A 19,593-nucleotide genomic window follows, 5' to 3' on the forward strand; every position below is an offset into this window, starting at 1 on the left:
ATATTATTGATCAGCATAAAATTCTATGTCGATTTAACAAAGTCCGTCTGTCTGTCTGTTGAAATCAGGATACAGCTCGCAATTTTAAAGATAGAGAGTCAATATTTGGTACAGAAGTTTTTATTACTTGCAGGATGGTTGGTATTGAAAATGGGCTATATCGGTCCACGTTTTGATATAGCCCCCATAGAACGGTACCACCCGATTTTCGGTATTTTGAAGGTATTAGCTTTATTATCACACTGAAATGACTAAAATTTGGCACTTAGCCTTTTTTTAGGGTATAAAACTTTCTCCCAGAATTTTGTCGGTATCGGTCCACGCCTTCATATAGCCTACATAGAACGGTACCTCCCGATTTTCGGTATTTTGAAGGTTTTAGCTTCATTATCACACCGATATGGCTGAAATTTGGTATTTAGTCTACTTTGGGGGTATAAAACTTTCGCCCAGAATTTTGTCGGTATCGGTCCATGCCTTCATATAGCCCCAATAGAACGGTATATTGAACGTTGTGGCCTCAATATTGCACCGAAATGGCTGAAGTTTGGTGTCTTCAACATTCCTCCGAAATGGCTGAAATTTGGTTTTAGACATCGTTGTGGGTTCACAACTTTCCTCTTTAAATTTGTCGTATAGGCCCACGCCTTCATATAGTCCCCATAAAACGGTACCTCCCGATTTTCGGTATTTTGAAGATTGTGGCCCCAATTTTCCTCCGAAATGGCTGAAATTTGGTATTTAGACTTGGTTGGGGATACTCAAAATTTGTCGGTATAGGTCCACGCCTTCATATAGCCCCCATGGAAAGGTACCTCCCGATTTTTGGTATTTTGAATATTGTGGCTTCAATATTCCACCAAAATGCCTAAAATTTGGTATTGAATTTTCTTTGCGTCTAAAATTTAATTGAAACCAATTTTTCCATTTTACTTCAATACATTTCGTTCTTACTTGTTTTTATTCATTTCTCGTTGGAATCGAGCATAATGACCATTTATTTTTGCAACTGAAACGGAAAGCCGAAGATTCGATTCCACGCGGCTTTTCTTCTTTCAAATGCAATTTTTGTTTTTTACAATATTTAAAATATTTTTTTTTAATATTTTAAAAATACTCTGGAATTTTTTAAATATTTTAAACTATTAATAAAAACGTGGATTAAAAAAATCCAGATAAACGTGGATTTTTTAAAAAATATTTTCCAAATAAGCATGGATTTTTTAAAAAAATACTTTCCAAATAAAAGCGGGTTTAAAAAAAAATTTAAAATTAACGTGGATTAAAAAAATATTTTCCCAATAAAAACGTGGATTTTTTAAAAAATATTTTCCATTTATTTCATAAGAAATATTTTCCTAATAAACGTCGAATTTTTAAAAAATATTTTCCATTTATTTCATAAGAAATATTTTCCTAATAAACGTCGAATTTTTAAAAAATATTTTCCAAAAAAAAAAAAATATTTAACATTTTCAAAGAAACAGGATTTTTTAAAAATATTTTCAAAGAAACGTGGATTTTTTAAAAATAATTTTAAATAAATGGGAGTTTTTGAAAAAATATTTTCAAAACAACGGGGATTTTGTAAAAATTATTTTACAAAAAAAAAAATACATTTTTTAAAAAATATTTTTCAAGCAAATATAGATCTTTTAAAAAATATATTTGAAATAAAGCTGGATTTTTCAAATAAACATAGATTAAAAAAAAAATATTTTCCAAATAAAAGTGGATTTTTAAAAATATTTTTGAAATAAACTTTGGTTTTTTTAAAAAATATTTTTCAAAACACTTATTGTTAAAAAATATTTTCGACCATGAGTGGATGTTTTAAATTGTGGATTTTTGAAAATGTTTTCCACCAATAGTAGATTTCTTAAAAATATGTTTTACCAATAAAATATTTAAAAATATTTTTCACCAATGGTAGATTTTTTTTTTTTAAATATTGTTCTCCAATATAGATTTTGTTTAGAATATTTCCAACCAATAGTGGGTTTGTTAAAAATATTTTTTAACAACAGAAGATTTTTCAGAAATATTTTTCACCAATTGTGGAGATTTTAAGAATATACTTCCACCAATAGTGAAATGATTAAAAAAATTGCCAACAATAGTGGAAAAATTAAAAAAAAATATTTTTCCGCCAAAAGTGGATTAAAATAAGATCTTTCCCAGAAGTAGATTTATTAATAATTAATCCATCAAAAGTGATTTTTTTGTTTTAAATTATTTTCATCAAAAGAGATTTTTTTAAAATTATTTTCCATCAGTAGTGGAATTTTTCTCCTAATCGTGAATTTTTTAAAAATATTTTTACAGCAATAGTGGATTTTAAAAGAATATTTGCCTACCAATCGTGGATTTTTGAAGAAATACGTTTTTACCAATAGTGGATTATATAACAATATTTTCCCTCAATCTTGGATTTTTTAAAAATATTTTTCCTATAATCGTATATTTTTTAAGAACATTTTTCCACCAATCGTAGATTTTTTAACAATATTTTTCCACCAATCGTACGTTTTTTAAAAATATTTTCCCTAAAAAATATTTTTCCCCCAATCATAGATTTGAGGGAAATTAAAAACTTGGCCTTTTAAAACATATTTTTCAAAAAAATCGATTTTTAAAAAATACTTTTCAAAAAACTTCGATTAAAAAAAAATTCAAAAAACATTGTTTTTTAAAAAAATATTTTTCACAAAACTTTTCTAAAAAATATTTTCCACAAAGAGTGGATGTTTTAAAAATGTTTTCCATTAATAGTGGATTTTTAAAATTTTTTTCCACCAATAGTTGGTTTTTTATGAATATGTTCAACCAATAGTGGATTTTTGAAAATGTTTTCCACCAATACACGATGGGGCCAATGACAGGTTTTCGAGGCAACAAATCACTGGGGCAAGCTAGACCTTCCAAATTTTGTACAGATGTTTATAATGGGCTTAGAAACTAATATTCCAAATTTGGTTCATATCGGTTTATATATACATATAGCTGCCGTATATATGTTCGCCCGATTTCAAGCAATTGATGGACCAAACACGCAAATACTGCCCAATTTTTATGCGATTTGGAAAATACCACGGAATTAGGACTACAAATAAGTTTGCCAAGTTATATTGAAATCGGTTCAGATTTTGATATTGCTCCCATATATATTTTCGCCCGATTTTAGGTATTTGGTGCACCAATCCCGCTATGTATGTCCAATATTGATGAAATTTGAAATGTGTGACGGATTTTGGTCTAGAAACATTTTTGGCAAATCGTATTGAAATCGGTTCAGAATTGGATATAGCTCCCATATATATATGTTCGCCCGATTTCAGGAAAATGATTGACCAAGCATGCAAATTCCATCAAATTACAATAAAATTTGGAAAATGTTACGGAATTCGGACTACAAATAAGTTTGTCAAGTTATATTGAAATCGGTTCAGATATAGAAATAGCTCTCCTATATACATATGTTCAAATTTCATGGTTTTGTCTGTGGTTTGTTATAAGTTAATAAAAAAAAGGTTCCAAATTTAGTAAAAATCGGCTAAGATTCCGCCACAAAAGCCAAAGTTTGCGATATCTTTGAAATTATATATTATTATTATATACGTCTATTAAATTTTTCCGAAATCCAATTGGTAACATTAATGGGTTTCCGATTATTCGCCAACCAAAACATAAAAATGTCCATATTTTAAAGTATTACGACATCTGAAATCAGATTTTTATGAAAAGGCGCAGATTGGCGCAGATAGGCGCAGCTAATTTTTTCACAAAATGATAGTACACATTAATACCTTTCACCACATATATATAATAACCTAGATCTACTTAGATCTCAAATGTTATACTCCAGAGAACACATGGATAACAAAGTAAAATACTCCAAATAAGACATAACATCTTAACTCAAAAATACATTTACCACACATAACATTTTTATTATTTGTTAACACTATCTTATTTTACATACCCATTGAAGAGCTGTCCATGTTTAAAAAAATATAAAAATGTTGAAATGTTCTTTTTGGCGCCTAAAATGCGTTCTTCCTGGAAGTCAGGTACCGCAAACGTAAGACTAATTTGGAAGAAGATTTCTTCATCTTGCCACTGATGCCACTTATGTTAAAGTACGTGGTCAGATAATATATCCATAGAAACCCTATTCTAGGGCAGCTTTAGTCAGCGACCCACCATTTATAGTCTGGCACTAGATGGCAGCTGATTTTAATACTGAATAATCTTAAACCCACGATCAACTTTGGAAAATTATTCCCGAGGTGGGCACTGGTGGGCATCATAACTAAAACCTTATGTCAAATTTAAGTATATGATCGAATTGGCATTACAAAATGCACTAAGAAAATATGCAGCTAACTAGAATTGCACAACACGCTAAAACACTATTTTTTAATGAAAATTAAGCTATTACCTCCCTCTTCAAAATCCACTTTAATATTTTGCAATACGTATTAGTTTCGCGATATTTTGAATATATTTATTTACACTCAAAATATATGTCGTACTCACAACAAAAAATATTAGTCAAATGTTCCGACTTTTGGAGCTATTTTTAAGAAGATGGCGTTCGAATGAAACAAAAACTAATATATTTTTCAAAAGGTCCATGTCATAGCTGTCAGATTTGCCAGATGTTGTACCAAAATTTTGACATTCATTTTTTTATTTTTGGCCAATGGGTGGATCCACTGTGGAATCGTAGATTTTCTTTATAAATATTTCCCCTAACTAGAGTTTTTAAAAAATATTTTCGAACAAGACAGTATGTTTCAAAATTAAAAAAAAACGTTTTTTCGCCAAAAGAGGATTTTTAAAAATTATCTTTCACATTTTTCACCAATCATGATTTTTTTTTAAACATTTCCCCTAATCGTGGATTTTTAAAAATGTGTTTCCACCAATCGTTGGTTTTCTTATTAAAAATATTTCCCTACTTTTCCACTAATCGTGGATTTTTTAAAGAACTTTTCCTCTAAAAGTGGATTTTTTGAAGAATTTTTTGCACCAATCGTGGATTTTTTAAAGAATTTTTTTCCACCAACCGTGGATTCTTTAAAGATTTTTTCCACCAATCGTGAATTTTTAGCGACTTTTTCCAGTCGTGAATTTTTTAAAGATTTTTTTTTTCCAAAAATCGTGGATTTTTTAAAATAATTTTTTCCAAAAATCGTGGATTTTTTAAAGAATTTTTTCCAAAAATCGTACATATTTTTAAAGAATTTTTCCAAAAATCGTGGATTTTTTAAAGAATTTTTTCCAAAAATCGTACATATTTTTAAAGAATTTTTCCAAAAATCGTGGATTTTTTAAAGAATTTTTTCCAAAAATCGTGGATTTTTTAAAGAATTTTGTTCACCAATCGTGGACTTTTTAAATATTTTTTTCCACCAATCGTGGATTTTTTAAAGATTTTTTTTTTCAATAATCCTAAATTTTTAAGAATATTTTCCAACAATCGTGGATTTTTTAAGAATTTATTTTTTCAAAAATCGTTAATTTTTTAAGATAATTTTTCGAAAAATAGTGAATGTTTAAATTTTTTCAATTTTTTATAAAAATTATCCTATTTTAATGATCCCCACTGTATTGCCAACAAAGTTTAAAACACCTCGAACACTGGCCAGCAAATTAGCTGCAAAACTGTTTAAAGGGCCAGCAAACAAGCCCATCAAAATGAATACAAGCAAAAGAGGCCAAGAGGCTACTTGTCAACCTTGAAAGTGATAGCTAAGCCTAAGGACAACAATACGCACAGAGGCATACTGACTGACTAACACACTCACACACACAACCCAACGAACAACTGGTCTTAAGAGGATGAGTGACAACAAACAATGATGATGACGACGGTGATATGGACAAAAGTGGTCTTATGATTATTTAGGCCAAACATACAAATAATTGCCAGAACATGAAAAGGACACAACAGTAACAAAATGACAGGACAACAAACTTCAATCCATAGGAAAACAAAAACAACAAAAAAAAATTGTGGACCATCACAAAATGATTGAAAGGAAAATCTCTGAATAGAAAATATTTTCTCGTATAGCAAACCTTTTTTGTAGCCATTCAACGAATGACATATTGACTTGATTGACAAGGAGAACATGATGGAGATGGAGTGGTGGCATCAGTGCCACCCAGCAGCAATGAATACCCAAAAGTGATGACACCATAAGTCACCTGATCCATGCCACCCTCCTGGCACCAACACCTCTAGTGGTTGGAAGTAACCTTTATATGGCGCAATATGTTACTACTCTGTGTGTCAAAGCAGCCAATATAAGTCAAGTTAAGTGTGGAATCAGTAGGCTTGACTGTGTTTGGGGCAGATGTAACACATATGGCCTACGTTATGGCGACACTGTCATTCATGCAAGACGTCTGCCGACCGACCGACTGGCTGAAAAAAGGACAAAAATAAACAGAGGAAATGAAGAGGAGATTATGTTAGGTTAACAACAGAATAGGAACATATGAAACGGCACAAATCCGGCTACAACTGCCGACCAAAAAGGAAGTATTTCAGATTTGCTTTTGTTTTTCTTTTTGGTTTTAGACTTGTTGTTGTTCATGAGCTAAAGACTATGGTGCAAAAGTGTTTTTTTTGTGTTCAAAATGGAATAAGAAATGAGATTTAGCAATTCTATGTATTTTTTAAGAAATCTAAAAACCAGAAACATGTAGGGTCCTACCGAGTGATAACCCTGCGAGTTAGGTTTTCATGGATAAAAAATTGATTTAGGATAAAGATATTTTTATTTTTTCCAAGGTCTGCTGATCTTGTGTGATTAGCAGTTACATAATTTTTAAATTTAAATTTTGCAATAACTCGGTTTGGGGAATCCCAGTTAATATACTTAAGAGGTGCATATTAAATGAACAGCGGAGAACAAATTAGCGGCGTATGATCCTCAAGTTCAAAGCACATGGACCAGCTTTACTAACAGTTTCACGGGGATCCTCTAACATTCCCTAAACTGCACTTAAGCAAAAAGTTTGATGTTTTGTGGGAGAGATACTCGTGGATTTTATGAGTCGGAAGAATATCATAGTGGAGGCGGTGCAGGAAACCAAGCTCAAAAACAACAGCAGTTGTGGTTACAACGTACTGAGGAAGGATCGACCCAATCTATTCAATACAGGCCTACAGACATAGCCATCTTGTCACCTGCTCTGACCAATGACGTCTGAAGAATATCATAGTCGCGGCGATGCAGGACACGAAGCTCAAAAACAACATCAGTTGTGATGGTTACAAAGTACTGAGGAAGGATCGCGCCAGAAGTGGAGTTGGGGGGATTAGCTTTTCCATTGCACCAGTCTATACAATACAGACATAGCCATCTTGTCACCTGGTCTGACCAATGACGTCATCTGACAAACTGTTGTTTCTCTTGGATCAGACCATCTCCCCATAATTGTCTCCATCAGCAAACCGCTCGATTTGATCACCTCTGAACGCCACACTTTTAACAATCATAATTAAGCTAATTGGCCGAGTTTCAGAGATTAATAATCACCGCTTCAGAGATCTGCCCAACCCTTGTGATGTCCGGGTAGCAGAAAGGACGTTCCAGGACATAATCACCGCTGCAGCAGTTCACCATATACCTGCTGGTCGAATACCCAAAGTGAGACCAAACTTCCGAGCCAACCCCAGTGACCCCAGAGACGGGGAGCTGACACTGGAAGTTAACAGGTTGGTCGGTGAGCATAAGCGGAACAAGTGGTTAAATCATCAGAAGAGTTCAAACCCTGGAATGAAGGAAGATAAGAAATCAGTTACGTTTGTTACGCTGACTGATCCGACAGTTTGTCGAGCACCCCAGGAGTGAGAAGGCGAAGATAAGAGTACTACGTTTCATCAGTTCTCTTCCTGCAGAGGATGAACCACCACAGTTTACAATGGATAATGTTGCGAATGCCATCAGTCACGCTAAATTATCCAAAGCGTTGGGCCCTAATGGAATCTCCATGGTAATGCTGAAACAGGTGGATGTACCGGGCGTCAAGTATCTTACTTAAGTTCTCAAAATGTCGCTTGGCAACCACATCGTTCCCGAAGTCTGGAGAATGGCCAGGGTGGTCCCGCTTGTGAAGGATGGATGCCAGCAAATATGAATCTTACAAACCGATTTTGCTTTTGTCGCCCGTAGCAAAGACCCTTGAGTCTTTAGTCCTCCCGAGCGTCAGAAATAGCTATCCAGTTGCCGATTAGCAGCATGGGTTCTGTAACCAGCACAGTATTATGAGAATTTTCGTTATATTTTTGGCGAAATTTGCAACATATGTAGGTCTTTGTTTTGGTATAGCCCCAACATAAATATACCTCCCGATTTAAGGTGGAATCCTTGCTTCATTTTATAACTGAACTACCTGAAATTTGACATTTGAGGTTTCCAATGGTTTCAAAACTTCTCCATTAAAAATTGTCAACATAGGTCCATGTTTTTGTATAGCCTCAATAGTAATGTACCTCCCGGTTTTAAGTATTTTTAAGGTTTTAGCCCCTCCACCCTAATATGGAGTATATAATTAAAGTGTTCATTCTGTTTGTAACACATCGAAATATTAATCGGAGACCATATAAAGTATATATATATTCTTGATTAGGGTAAAATTCTAAGTCGAATTAACCATGTCCGTCTGTCCGCCCGTACGTCTGTTGAAATCAAAATACAGCTGGCAATTTTTAAGATAGAGCTCTGTTATTTGGTATAGAAGTTTCTATTACTCCTAGGATGTTTGGTTTTGCAAATGGGCTATATCGGTCCACGTTTTGATATAGCCCCCATAGAAGGTACAGCCCGATTTTTTTGAAGGTTTTAGCTTCATTCTCACACTGAAATTTGGTATTTAGTCTTCGTTGGCGGTATTCAACTTTTTCCCAGAATTTTGTCGGTATAGGCCCACGCCTTCCTACAGCCCTCATAGAGCGGTACCTTCCGATTTTCGGTATTTTCAAGGTCTCAACATTCATCCGAAATTTGGTATTTAGTCTTCGTTTGGGGCATAAAACTTCCCATATAAAATTTGTCGGTATATGATAGGTCTACGCCTTCCTATAGCTCTCATAGAACGGTGCCTCCCGATTTTCGGTATTTTGAAGGTTGTTACCTCAATATTCCTGCGAAATGGCTGAAATTTGGTATTTAGTCTTCATTTGGGGTATACAAATTTCCATATGAATTTTGTAGGTATAGGTCCACGCCTTCATATAGCCCCCATATAACGGTACCTCCCACTTTTCGGAATGTTGAAGCTTGTGGCCTCAATAATCCTCCGAAATGGCTGAAATTTTGTATTTAGTTTTCATTTGGGGCATACGCTTTCATATAGCCCCCATAGAACGGTGCCTCCCGATTTTCGGTATTTTGAAGGTTTTTACCTCAATATTCCTGCGAAATGGCTGAAATTTGGTATTTAGTCTTCGCTGAGAGTGCAAAACTTTCCACCTAAAATTTTTAGCTATAAGTCCACGCCTTTATATAGCCCCCATAGAACGGTACCTCCCGATTTTCGGTATTTTGAAGATTGTGGCCTCAATATTCCTCCGAAATGGCTGAAATTTGGTATTTACTCTTCGCTCGGAGTGTAAAATTTTCCACCTGAAATTTTTATGTTTAGGTCCACGCCTTCATATAACACCCATAGATCTGTAGAGTTGGACAATCTAGTTCCCGGAGCGGATCGATCTTTCTAGTTCCCTTTCCCAAAAGGAACTAGTTCTTTAATATAGTTCCATAGTTCCAAATAGTTCCGAGACCGATATAGTTCAACGAATCGAATGCAGCGAACACACAGCAACGACGAAAGATCGACGTAGGTGTTAAATTGAAGGAACGAGAAAAACGAAAGGAACTATATGAACTAAAGGAACTATATAAACGCAAGAACTGGATATAGTTCCAACAGTTCCTTGTCCGGAATAGTTCCTTGGAAGTAGTTCGTTCCGGATCTACACAACTCTATAGAACGGTACCTCGTAATTTTCTGTATTTTGAAGGTTGTTATCTCAATATTCCTGCGAAATGGCTGACATTTGGTATTTAGTCTTCATTTGGGGTATACAAATTTCCATATGAATTTTGTAGGTATAGGTCCACGCCTTCATATAGCCCCCATATAACGGTACCTCCCACTTTTCGGAATGTTGAAGCTTGTGGCCTCAATATTCCCCCGAAATGGCTTAAATTTGGTATTTAGTCTTCATTTGGGGCATACAATTTTCCATATGTCGATATAAGCCCACGCCTTCATATTATGGGAGCTATATGAAGGCGTCATCCCAGTTTTCGGTATTTTGAAGTTTGCGGCCTCAATATTCCACCGAAAATGCAAAAAAATTGGTATTTAATCTTCGCTGCGAGTGTAAAACTTTCCACCTGAAATTTGTACGTATAGGTCCACGCCTTCATATAACGCCCATAGGACGGTACCTTCCGAATTTCGGTATTCTGAAAGTTAGTCACATTGTTTTACCGAAATTGCTGGAATTTGGTATTTAGTCTTCTTCATTGACGAAAGGAAACTAATTGTTCAGTTTTACTTCAATACAACATGTGGTGAAGGGTATAACAAGTTTGGCCGGTCGAAACTTAACACCGTTCCTACTTCTTTCTGCATAGAATTGTCGGTATAGCACCAGTCTAACCCGAGTAGAACGGCACTCTTAATATTTTTGCATAAGCCAGCTAAAATGGCTGAAATCTGGCTCCAATCCAATTTATGGTGGAGGACATAAAAAGTTTAATTTTCACTTGTTATTAAACAATTTACATATTTTAGAGTTTACTTCCCATTATTTTCCTATTCCGTTAGTCAGTAGTCACACGCGCAAAATTTGCGGTAAAGAAAATTGAGTTTTTGGTTGCGAGCGGGGACGAACGAATACAGAGGGGCTCTTTCCTCTATGCTCTCTCCCAAAAATTCATTTTTCTTTACCGCAAATTTTGCGCGTGTGACTACTGACTTAAGGTATTCAACGTAGAAATGTTGGCTGATTTTGTGAAATATTGTTTTTGGTTTTCTTCTCTTCCACTTCTAAGTATTCCGTAATAATGACTAGCTTTTGGCACCTAATATTTGGCACAGGTATTCAAGTTATTATTCATTGTTTCATGTCCAAATTTTGTAAATGAAGGACGACATGTCCTTCAAAGATAACAAACTTGAAGAATTACAAATCATGACAAAATTCTGTGGAAAATATTCTTTGCTTCACTTCAAGTGAAAGTTAGGATGTAGAGAGAATGTCATTGGTTTGTAGTCGGTTTGAACAGTGGAGAATGTCTATAATTTGTAATGACAATGAAAGTGTAATTTTATTTAACAAGATTAGAGGTAGGAATTAGAGATCTTCTGGTGGTCGACAATTTATTTTTGGGCATTAATTTTTTTATTTAATAGGTGTTCAGAGTATCAGAATTCTACTGTTTGCATAGATTATTGTATTATCTTTCTTAATTTTTTTGGAATGTGAGAACGAAGGTATACCAAGCACCTTCGTTCTCACATTCCTTGAAGAAAAAGTTTTTTTTATCTCTTTGAAATGTTCTCTTCTGAAAGAAGAAAACAAAAATGTAGAATACATATGAATGTCTCCCAAAATCTGTTGGTGTTGCTGTATATTGTATTAAGTATTCTAATGAGCCTTCGCTTTGATTGAGGAATGTTTGAACATTTGTGGATAAAGACGAGTTTTTTTTTTGTGAACGCATAGTTTTTTGTTTGTTAAAGTACATAGTTTTTGAATTGATGTATCAATACTATTTTGAATTCAAAAATCGTTTTGCGGAGGCATCAGTATAGCAGTTATGGTAAATTGGGTCGGCTTTGTCAATGGCGCGCCTTCGCCCACGCCGATTTTATTGATTCTACAAAAGGATTGTCCCAGGAAATGTTGTCAGTTATCGAAGATCTTCAACTTTCCCTTAGACGATATTTATGTAGCATCAATAAAATCGGCCCTGACAAAGGCACACCTGTGGCGAAGCTGTCCCATTTAACCCTAACTGCTTACCTCTATAAAATGGATTTTGAATCCATAGTAGTAGAGATCCTTCCATTAAAAAACTGTGTGCTTTAAAGCCTCACTCACAACTTCTTTATTTTTTGCCCTTTAAATCCAACCAATAACAAACATAACCTAACTTTTAATAATGGCTCTTAGACACACATAAATGTTTATGACACCAGCTATTGTGATTATTGTTCTCCTACTCCTACAGCCAGCCTAGTATCCAACTAGGCTACATGGAAATATTGCAATGAATTTATGACCATATGGAACATTACAATGCACTGATAGGTATGTGAAAAACAGAAGAAAAGAAGAAGAAAAAAACTAAATCCCATATTTCTATTTACTGCACACACATTTACAGGGATATGCTTTTTACAGATGTTTGTGTTTGCACCATGGGGGGTCTTCTTTAATAAATATTTTCATATTCATATTGTAAACATTGCCATAATTTTATAATTAAAATAATTAAAATATAAGACTTAAAGAAATGTGTAAGGGCGTTAGAAGGAATTTTTAAGTAATATTTAAAATGGTTGCAAAAATTTCCTTAAAGTCATCCCACTGTGTCGGGAGTTTGTTTTTCAATTCACATAAAAAAGGACACAGAAACATGTCGGACCATATGTGTGACACATTCAATGTTGACACGCACTTATGGACGGACACTCAATGTTTGTTTCCTTCCTCTACCTTTGTCTTCTTTATTCATTGTTTCCATAGTCACTGTTTTTAAAGTGAAAATATACATAAATGTCATTTTGGTGTGAGTTTTGTAACAGTTTTTAATGTGTGAGTTGGAGAATAAAAAATGGCGTCAAAATATGACTTTTTGAAATTTGAAACAATTTAAAAATTATTGGTGTGACTAAACTTCACATTTGAGGGCGCATGAAAAATGAATTTTCTAAATTTTATGGTTGAAGTTGAATTAGGGCAGGGAACAGAGGCGGCGGGAGGTCTTTGTAAAATATACACAAAGGTGAAAGGTCAAGATTCCGATGGAGTAAACATGCGAACCAAAAGCGTGATATTCAACATTGAAATGACAATGTAAAGAATCGGAGAAGTTGGGAATCTATTCTCGTTTTGGCATATGGGACAAATGTTCTGCATCGGGCCCAAAATCGAACGTTCTGTTCACTAAAAGGATATTTGTAATAAAGTATGTGTTTTGAACGAATTTGTTAAAAATATACTTCTCCGGTATTTTTATACCCTCAGCATTGAGGCTAACTATTACGGTATATACACTAGGGTTATTACTTCTTGACCCTTTTTCTGTAAAATTATTTCCTGTAGCAAGAATGAATGAACTTTTTATTATGACTAAAATAACGATTATTCTATTTAATTATTAAACAAGTAAAAAACCGTTAAGTTCGGCCGGGCAGAACTTTTCATACCCTCCACCATCAAATATTCTGAACTAAAACGGAATAATTGTTTTCATTCCTGTTCCAAAACGTGGAGCTATGTTTACAGTTTTGGAGGAGATATTTGTGACTACTAGTAACCTTAAATGTTAAATTACAGGTAGTTCGGTTAAAAATTGTAAAATCCCCAAACTACCGAAAATTGGGAGGTAGCGCTATATGGAGCTATACCAAAACATGGACCTTTGTTGACAGTTTTTAGTGGAGGTGTTTTGTGATCACTAGGAACTTCAAATGTTCAATTACAGGTAGTTTGGTCAAAAAATGTAGTTAAAGAAAGTGGTCCAATATAGCCCATCTTCGAACTTGACCTGCCTATGGAGAAATGACACTCGGGTGCAAAAATATAGCGCTCGAGCACAATCTAATTTTAAAAATTCATCAAAATATAATACAGGGATATAAGGTTGTAAAAAGGTACATTTTGATGCTATAAAAAAGTAAAATAGTATCAGTCGGCTATGCCGACAAGATATGACCTCAGCCAGTGTGAATGTGTGGCATTCATCTCCTTTCTATAGATAGCGCGCCCGCCAGTCATTTTATTTGGTCACCGTACATGTGCTTGCCTACGAAAACAGGACCACAAGGAGTACTTCGGTAAAATTTTTCAAAGAATCTTCGAACAAACCTTAAACTGCACTTAGGAGGAGTTACCCTAGGGAGTGTACCGCTATTGACCATTTTAGAACTTAAACTGAGTTTGGACAAAATATTACGAGATTCAGAATGTGGACCAAATCAGTTGCATCGTTCAAGAGATATCGCGGGTGCCATTTCCCAGATTATATTTGAACTTTTGTGGGGTAGGTAGCGGAAGGAGTTAACCGATTAGGACCATCCTCGAATTTTATTAAAGATTAGCGGAAATGTTACGGTATGTAAAGTATGGACCAACGCAGTAGCCGGTTTTGAAATTGTCGTGCGCTCCAGCCACTACATATGGTGGCTCTGGAGGGTTTTTACAGTTTACAGGTCATTCCCTCAGGAAGTATGGACTTGCCCCTGTATTTTCGTAAAAAAAACCTCAAGCAAAACCTACTACAAAAAATAATACGATTTGAGAGGTACCCTAAGTAGTGGACCAACATGGCCCATTTTCGTACTAAAACTAAGTTTGAACAAAATATTACGAAATCCAAAGTTTGGACCAATCGGTTAGCAAATTTTAGCACTTATTTTTTAACTTTAATGGGCAGGTATCGGAAGTTGTGGACCGATAAGTACCATATTTGAGCATTGTCTAAGATTTGCAGAACTACTATGATATGAAAAATTTGGAACAACCCAGTATCCAGTTCGAAAGTTGTCGTTCGCACAGACACTACATATGGTGACCGTAAAGCTTTCGAGCCATTTTCTCAGGAAGGATGGACTTGTCCCTTAACAAACTAGTACAGTCGTAATGGGAGGAGCGAATACAAATTGTTCCAGAAAAAATCAACGTGATTCGAGACCGGGTCTTAAACGGCACTTTTCCGAAATTTTGTATGTAAGGTACCTGAAGGAGTGAACGGATATACACCATCTTCGAATCTGATCTATGTCTGGTAGAAATATTACGAAGTGCAAAGCAGGTATCGGAAGGAGTGGACCGGTTACTGCCTTCAAGAATAATCGTGCGCACCATTTTAGCGAAAAGTTTTGAACTTTTGTGGGGAGGTACCCAAAGGAGTAGACCGATATGGCCTATGCTCCAGCCAGTCAGATGGACGGACATGGCTAAATCGACTCCAATTTATCTGAAACGGACTTCGTCCTAACATATTTGGGGTCTAAACCATTATTTCAGTTAAAAATATGCCTCATCGAAGTAATGGTTGGCTTAACGTAACAGTATCGGGTTATAAAGATTCTGAGACTGATATCTCTTTAGACGAAGTGTGACATATTTTTTGTGGTACGTCATTGTTATAATTGTTCCACAAACATCCCAGGCGGGACAAGGGTGACTTTTCTCGTATCAATGAGTGCACTCCGATTCATATTAGTTCAATGATATGGGACCTACAGTTTATCGCTGAGTTCCAACGGCGTGCCCTAAGACACCACCTGTAGAGAAGTTTTAAATGGCTGAAATACTCAGGAAATGCCGCCATTATTACTGAGGGGTATTTTGGCACCGTTGAACATTTGATGTTGCCTAGCCGGGGAATCGAACGCACGACCTTCTGCGTGAAAGGCGGGTATGCATACCATTGCACCACCATGGTACCCAGTGATCCGCCATTACGGACGCTTTTCGACTTTGCTAAGGTCTTACAAAGAAATTCCGATAAAATAGGTTTTTATATTATATCTTATCTTAACCGGTTCTGAAATTAGGTCACACATAAAGCCTCGGTATAGAAGCAGCTGACATTTTTGCTCAAGTTATTTCTGGTGAAAGACAAAAGCAAGGGGTATCATAATTCGAATTTGACTCGGCCTATCTGTATTATTTTATCCGAAATGACTTAAGCAAAAATGCCATGCTTCTTATGTACCCAGGGCTTTACACTGCTTGTATGTAACCGAGATTCTCCACATTTTCTCTTATAGTGGACATATCTGGTTACAGGTATTTAGGCTCTACAGTCTTTAGTATCAAAATCTGCAATAAAAGCTCCACTCAGGCTCCCCTGGTTGTGGATCTCCAAACCTTTGGATATCCCTGTCCAATTTCAAGCTGCGAGGACGGCTTTTAGGTTCCAAGAATCAGGAACTTGGATAATTTCACGGTTTGTATATGCAAAACTCTTAAACTTAATTGAACATTGCTCTTAAAGCGCTTGAACAGTAATGTCCACCTCTTTCAGATTTGGTTCACCCTCAATAATTATTCCAAGCGGAAACATTTGACCGCACAACCTTCGGAAATGTAGTTAACTTAACTTGGGTGAACTTAACCAGGTCATCCCGATTCGCTTGACAAGAGGACCTATTTTTCGGTGAACTTAGTCAGGTCACCACGACAAAACGACGATAATCCGAAGCTGAACTCATAGGTTTCCGAGTGAAATGGTCACTGTTTTTGGTGTCTGCGCATATATCCTTAAACCTGATCTTACCGAACATAATCGGTGAAAATAACTCATTGGTATGACCCCTTGTTCGACGTGTACTTCCATAAGTATTCCAATAACACACATTATAGTAATTGGTTCAGTGGAACCGTGTATAACCCGAGTTTATACCCAAACTTTGGGGTCAAATAAATAGTTACCCCGGTCCTTCCCCCAAGAAAATAATGCATTCCTGCAAGCAGCAGGGAGACAGGACAAGGGAGACATGCTACTCTCATATAAAAGTGCACTCATTGATTCATGACCGATTCATATTAGCTCAATGAGACCTAGCGGCTATAATTACCGGGACCGAACGGCGTGTCTTTACAACACCACTTGTAGAAAAGTTGTATATGTTTGAAATACTCAGAAAATCTCGCCAACATTACGCTGTGGTTTATTTTTGCCACCGTTGGAAGGAAGTATCTTATTTCTGCCCGGTCTGGGAATCGACCCCGAGCATACAGAGTGCAAGGCGCAAGTGCTTACAATTTCACCATGTTGGCAAAGGTCTTCAGCTTTTCTATAGAAATATACGTCCTGAGGTCTGAGGTCCTGAGGACAGACAGAAGATTTCTTGATGTATTCTATAAGTAGATAACGGACCTCTTGAGATATTTTGTATACATAAGACATTTTCAGGTCTTCTACAAACGGAAGACATCCTGAGGTCTTCTATAGACAGACAGAAGGCCACTTGGGGTCTTTATCAGCATAGGAAAGACTACTTGAGGTTTCTATAGGTAGCCGAACGAACTCTTGAAGTCTTCGATAGGTAAACTGATGCCCACTTTAAGGTTTTCTGTATAATAAGACCATTCAGGTCTTCTTTTGTGTTTTTGTCACCGTTTAAATGTAAATGTTGGATGTTGACTGGCCTTGTAATCGAACCCGCAGATTCAGGCATTCAGCACAGTGGCACTCTACATCTTTTAAATATACCGGAGATATATAAATACTAATTTAGAGTTATTCCTAATAGTTTTAGGCCTTATGAGTCGATCTGGCTATGTCCGTGTGTTTGACTGGCTGGCCGGCTGTGCACGATTGCTCTTGAACGGTGTAACCGATATGATCGAAACTTTGGACATCTCAATATTTCTTCCAAATTCCGTAAACTTCGATAATAGGGAACATTTATAATTATAAGGTTCGTTCGAGGAGAGTTCTGACATGTTTTTACCGAGGGTAGTTTTCGGGGTGGTGATTTTATTGATATTTTTATACCCTCAGCATTTATGCTAACGAGGGTATATACACTTTCATACGGGCAAAATGTGCCTCATCGAAATAATGGTTTTAGACCCCAAGTATGTTTGGACGAAATGTATTTCAGACAATTTGGAGTCGATGCCTGGCTGGCTGGGGCGCACGATAACTCTCGAACGGATGAACCGATTCGGTTCAAATTTTGGCTTTCGTAATATTTTGTCCGAACCTAGTTTAAGTTCGAAGATGGGCTATATCGGTCCACTCCTTCCGGTACCTCCCCCACAAAAGTTTGAAAATGTTCGGAAAATTTGTGCGCACGATAACTCTTGAAGGGAGTAACCGATTTGGTCTATGCTTTGCCCATCGTGAAATATGTACCCGACTTAAATAATGTTTCAATATGGACTCAATCGGTCCACTCCTTCGGATACCTCCCACACAAAATTTGGGGAAAGTTCAGTTTAGGGCCATCTCTCGAATCGCTTTGATTTTTGTTTTAGCAACTTCAATTCACTGCCCTCTATACGACGGTACAAGTTTCACCAGGGGCAAGTCCATACTTCCTGAGAAAATAGCCTGAAAGTTGCAAAGAAAACCCTATGACACCGTGTGAGGTGGTTGGAGCGCAAGATAACTCACGAACAGATCTGCCGGTTTGGTCCAAATTTTGGGCTTAGTAATATTTGGTCCAAACATAATTTAAGTTTGAAGATAAGCCGTATCGGTCCACTCCTTCAGGTGCCTCCTCCACAAAAGTTCAAAAATGTTCGGAAAAATTGTTCGTACGGTAACTCTTGAAGGGAGTGGACGAATTGGTCTATACTTTACACATCCTAATATATCTACCAGATATAGATCAGGTTCAACTATGGACTAAATTTGTCCACTCCATCCGGTACCTTTCACACAAAATTTCGGATAAGTTCACTTTAAACCTGCTTTCGGATCACTTTGGTTTTTGTTGAAGCAACTTGCATTCGCTACCTCAATTACGAGGGTAAAAGTTTTTTAGGTGCAAGTCCATACTTCTTGAGCAAACAGCCCGAAGAGTGTAAAAACCCCCTATGGCACCATATGTTGTGGCTGGAGATCCACTTCTATAATGGTCAATGTCGATCCATTCCTTTTAGTACCTCCTCAGCAAAACTTTTGATCTTTAATCCTAATCAACATTTTTGTCGGTTCAAACGCCCAAAATTTTTAAAACCCCCTAAATACATACGTATTTTGGGAAAAAAATGTTTCAATATACACAGGCTATATATATCTCTGTCGACTGATACTTTTTTACTTGTTCTTGGGCAAGTCCATACTTTTTAAGATATTGGCCCAAAAGTTCCAAAAACCTGGAGATATGAAAGAATGGCTGCTCAGCACATTAAGTGAGTACCCAATTCAGACCAAAAAAATAAAAAAATTAAAGTCCTATCTAAATTATTTACATTTGATCCATTGGAGCTTATATGTATGCGTATGAAATTTTATGGCAATTGGTTAACGTTAACCCGTGCCAACCGAGCGATCTTTAGCTGACTTTCGTATCGTCAGTTGCTTTACAAATGACTGCAAATCTGCGAAGTATTATGTTTCTTAACGCCGTTGTACTTATTGTACTTATTTCCGGTGCATTTGCATTTTCGAGGAACAATATATGAGTGTGCAACTGAAATATTTTGACAAAGTTTAAACAAGACAAAGCAACTGACGATACGGGAGTCAGCCTTTATTTCCACAGTAATTTGTATGGGGCCATAGGTGCATTTCCACTAAAATTCTTTAAGGTCGTATTTATGGTCCAATCGACAAGAAATCGAATCGAATTTTGATATATCTATAT

At 36.0% G+C, this 19,593-nt stretch overlaps 1 protein-coding gene across 24 annotated transcripts in view; it reads right to left on the minus strand.

Moving 5' to 3' along the window:
• The window catches only part of LOC141394267 (uncharacterized), a 187,728-nt gene that overhangs the window by 136,520 nt on the left and 31,615 nt on the right, over positions 1-19,593 (minus strand). For 7 of the 24 annotated variants that reach the window (XM_073968423.1, XM_073968537.1, XM_073968393.1 and 4 more), the window contains exon 3: positions 6,088-6,436. The exons of 16 other annotated variants lie outside the window; for them this stretch is intronic. Coding sequence is in view for 2 of the 8 variants with exons in the window: in XM_073968468.1 (XP_073824569.1) it covers positions 6,088-6,142 (55 nt within the window). In the remaining 6 variants the exon portion in view is untranslated. The remainder of the gene's footprint in view (positions 1-6,087; positions 6,437-19,593) is intronic. One more of the 24 variants, XM_073968471.1, reaches the window with a different exon arrangement.

Source organism: Musca autumnalis, unplaced genomic scaffold (assembly GCF_047663935.1).
Source record: "Musca autumnalis isolate F117 unplaced genomic scaffold, ASM4766393v1 scaffold_1, whole genome shotgun sequence".
Classification (NCBI taxonomy): Eukaryota; Metazoa; Arthropoda; class Insecta; order Diptera; family Muscidae; genus Musca; species Musca autumnalis.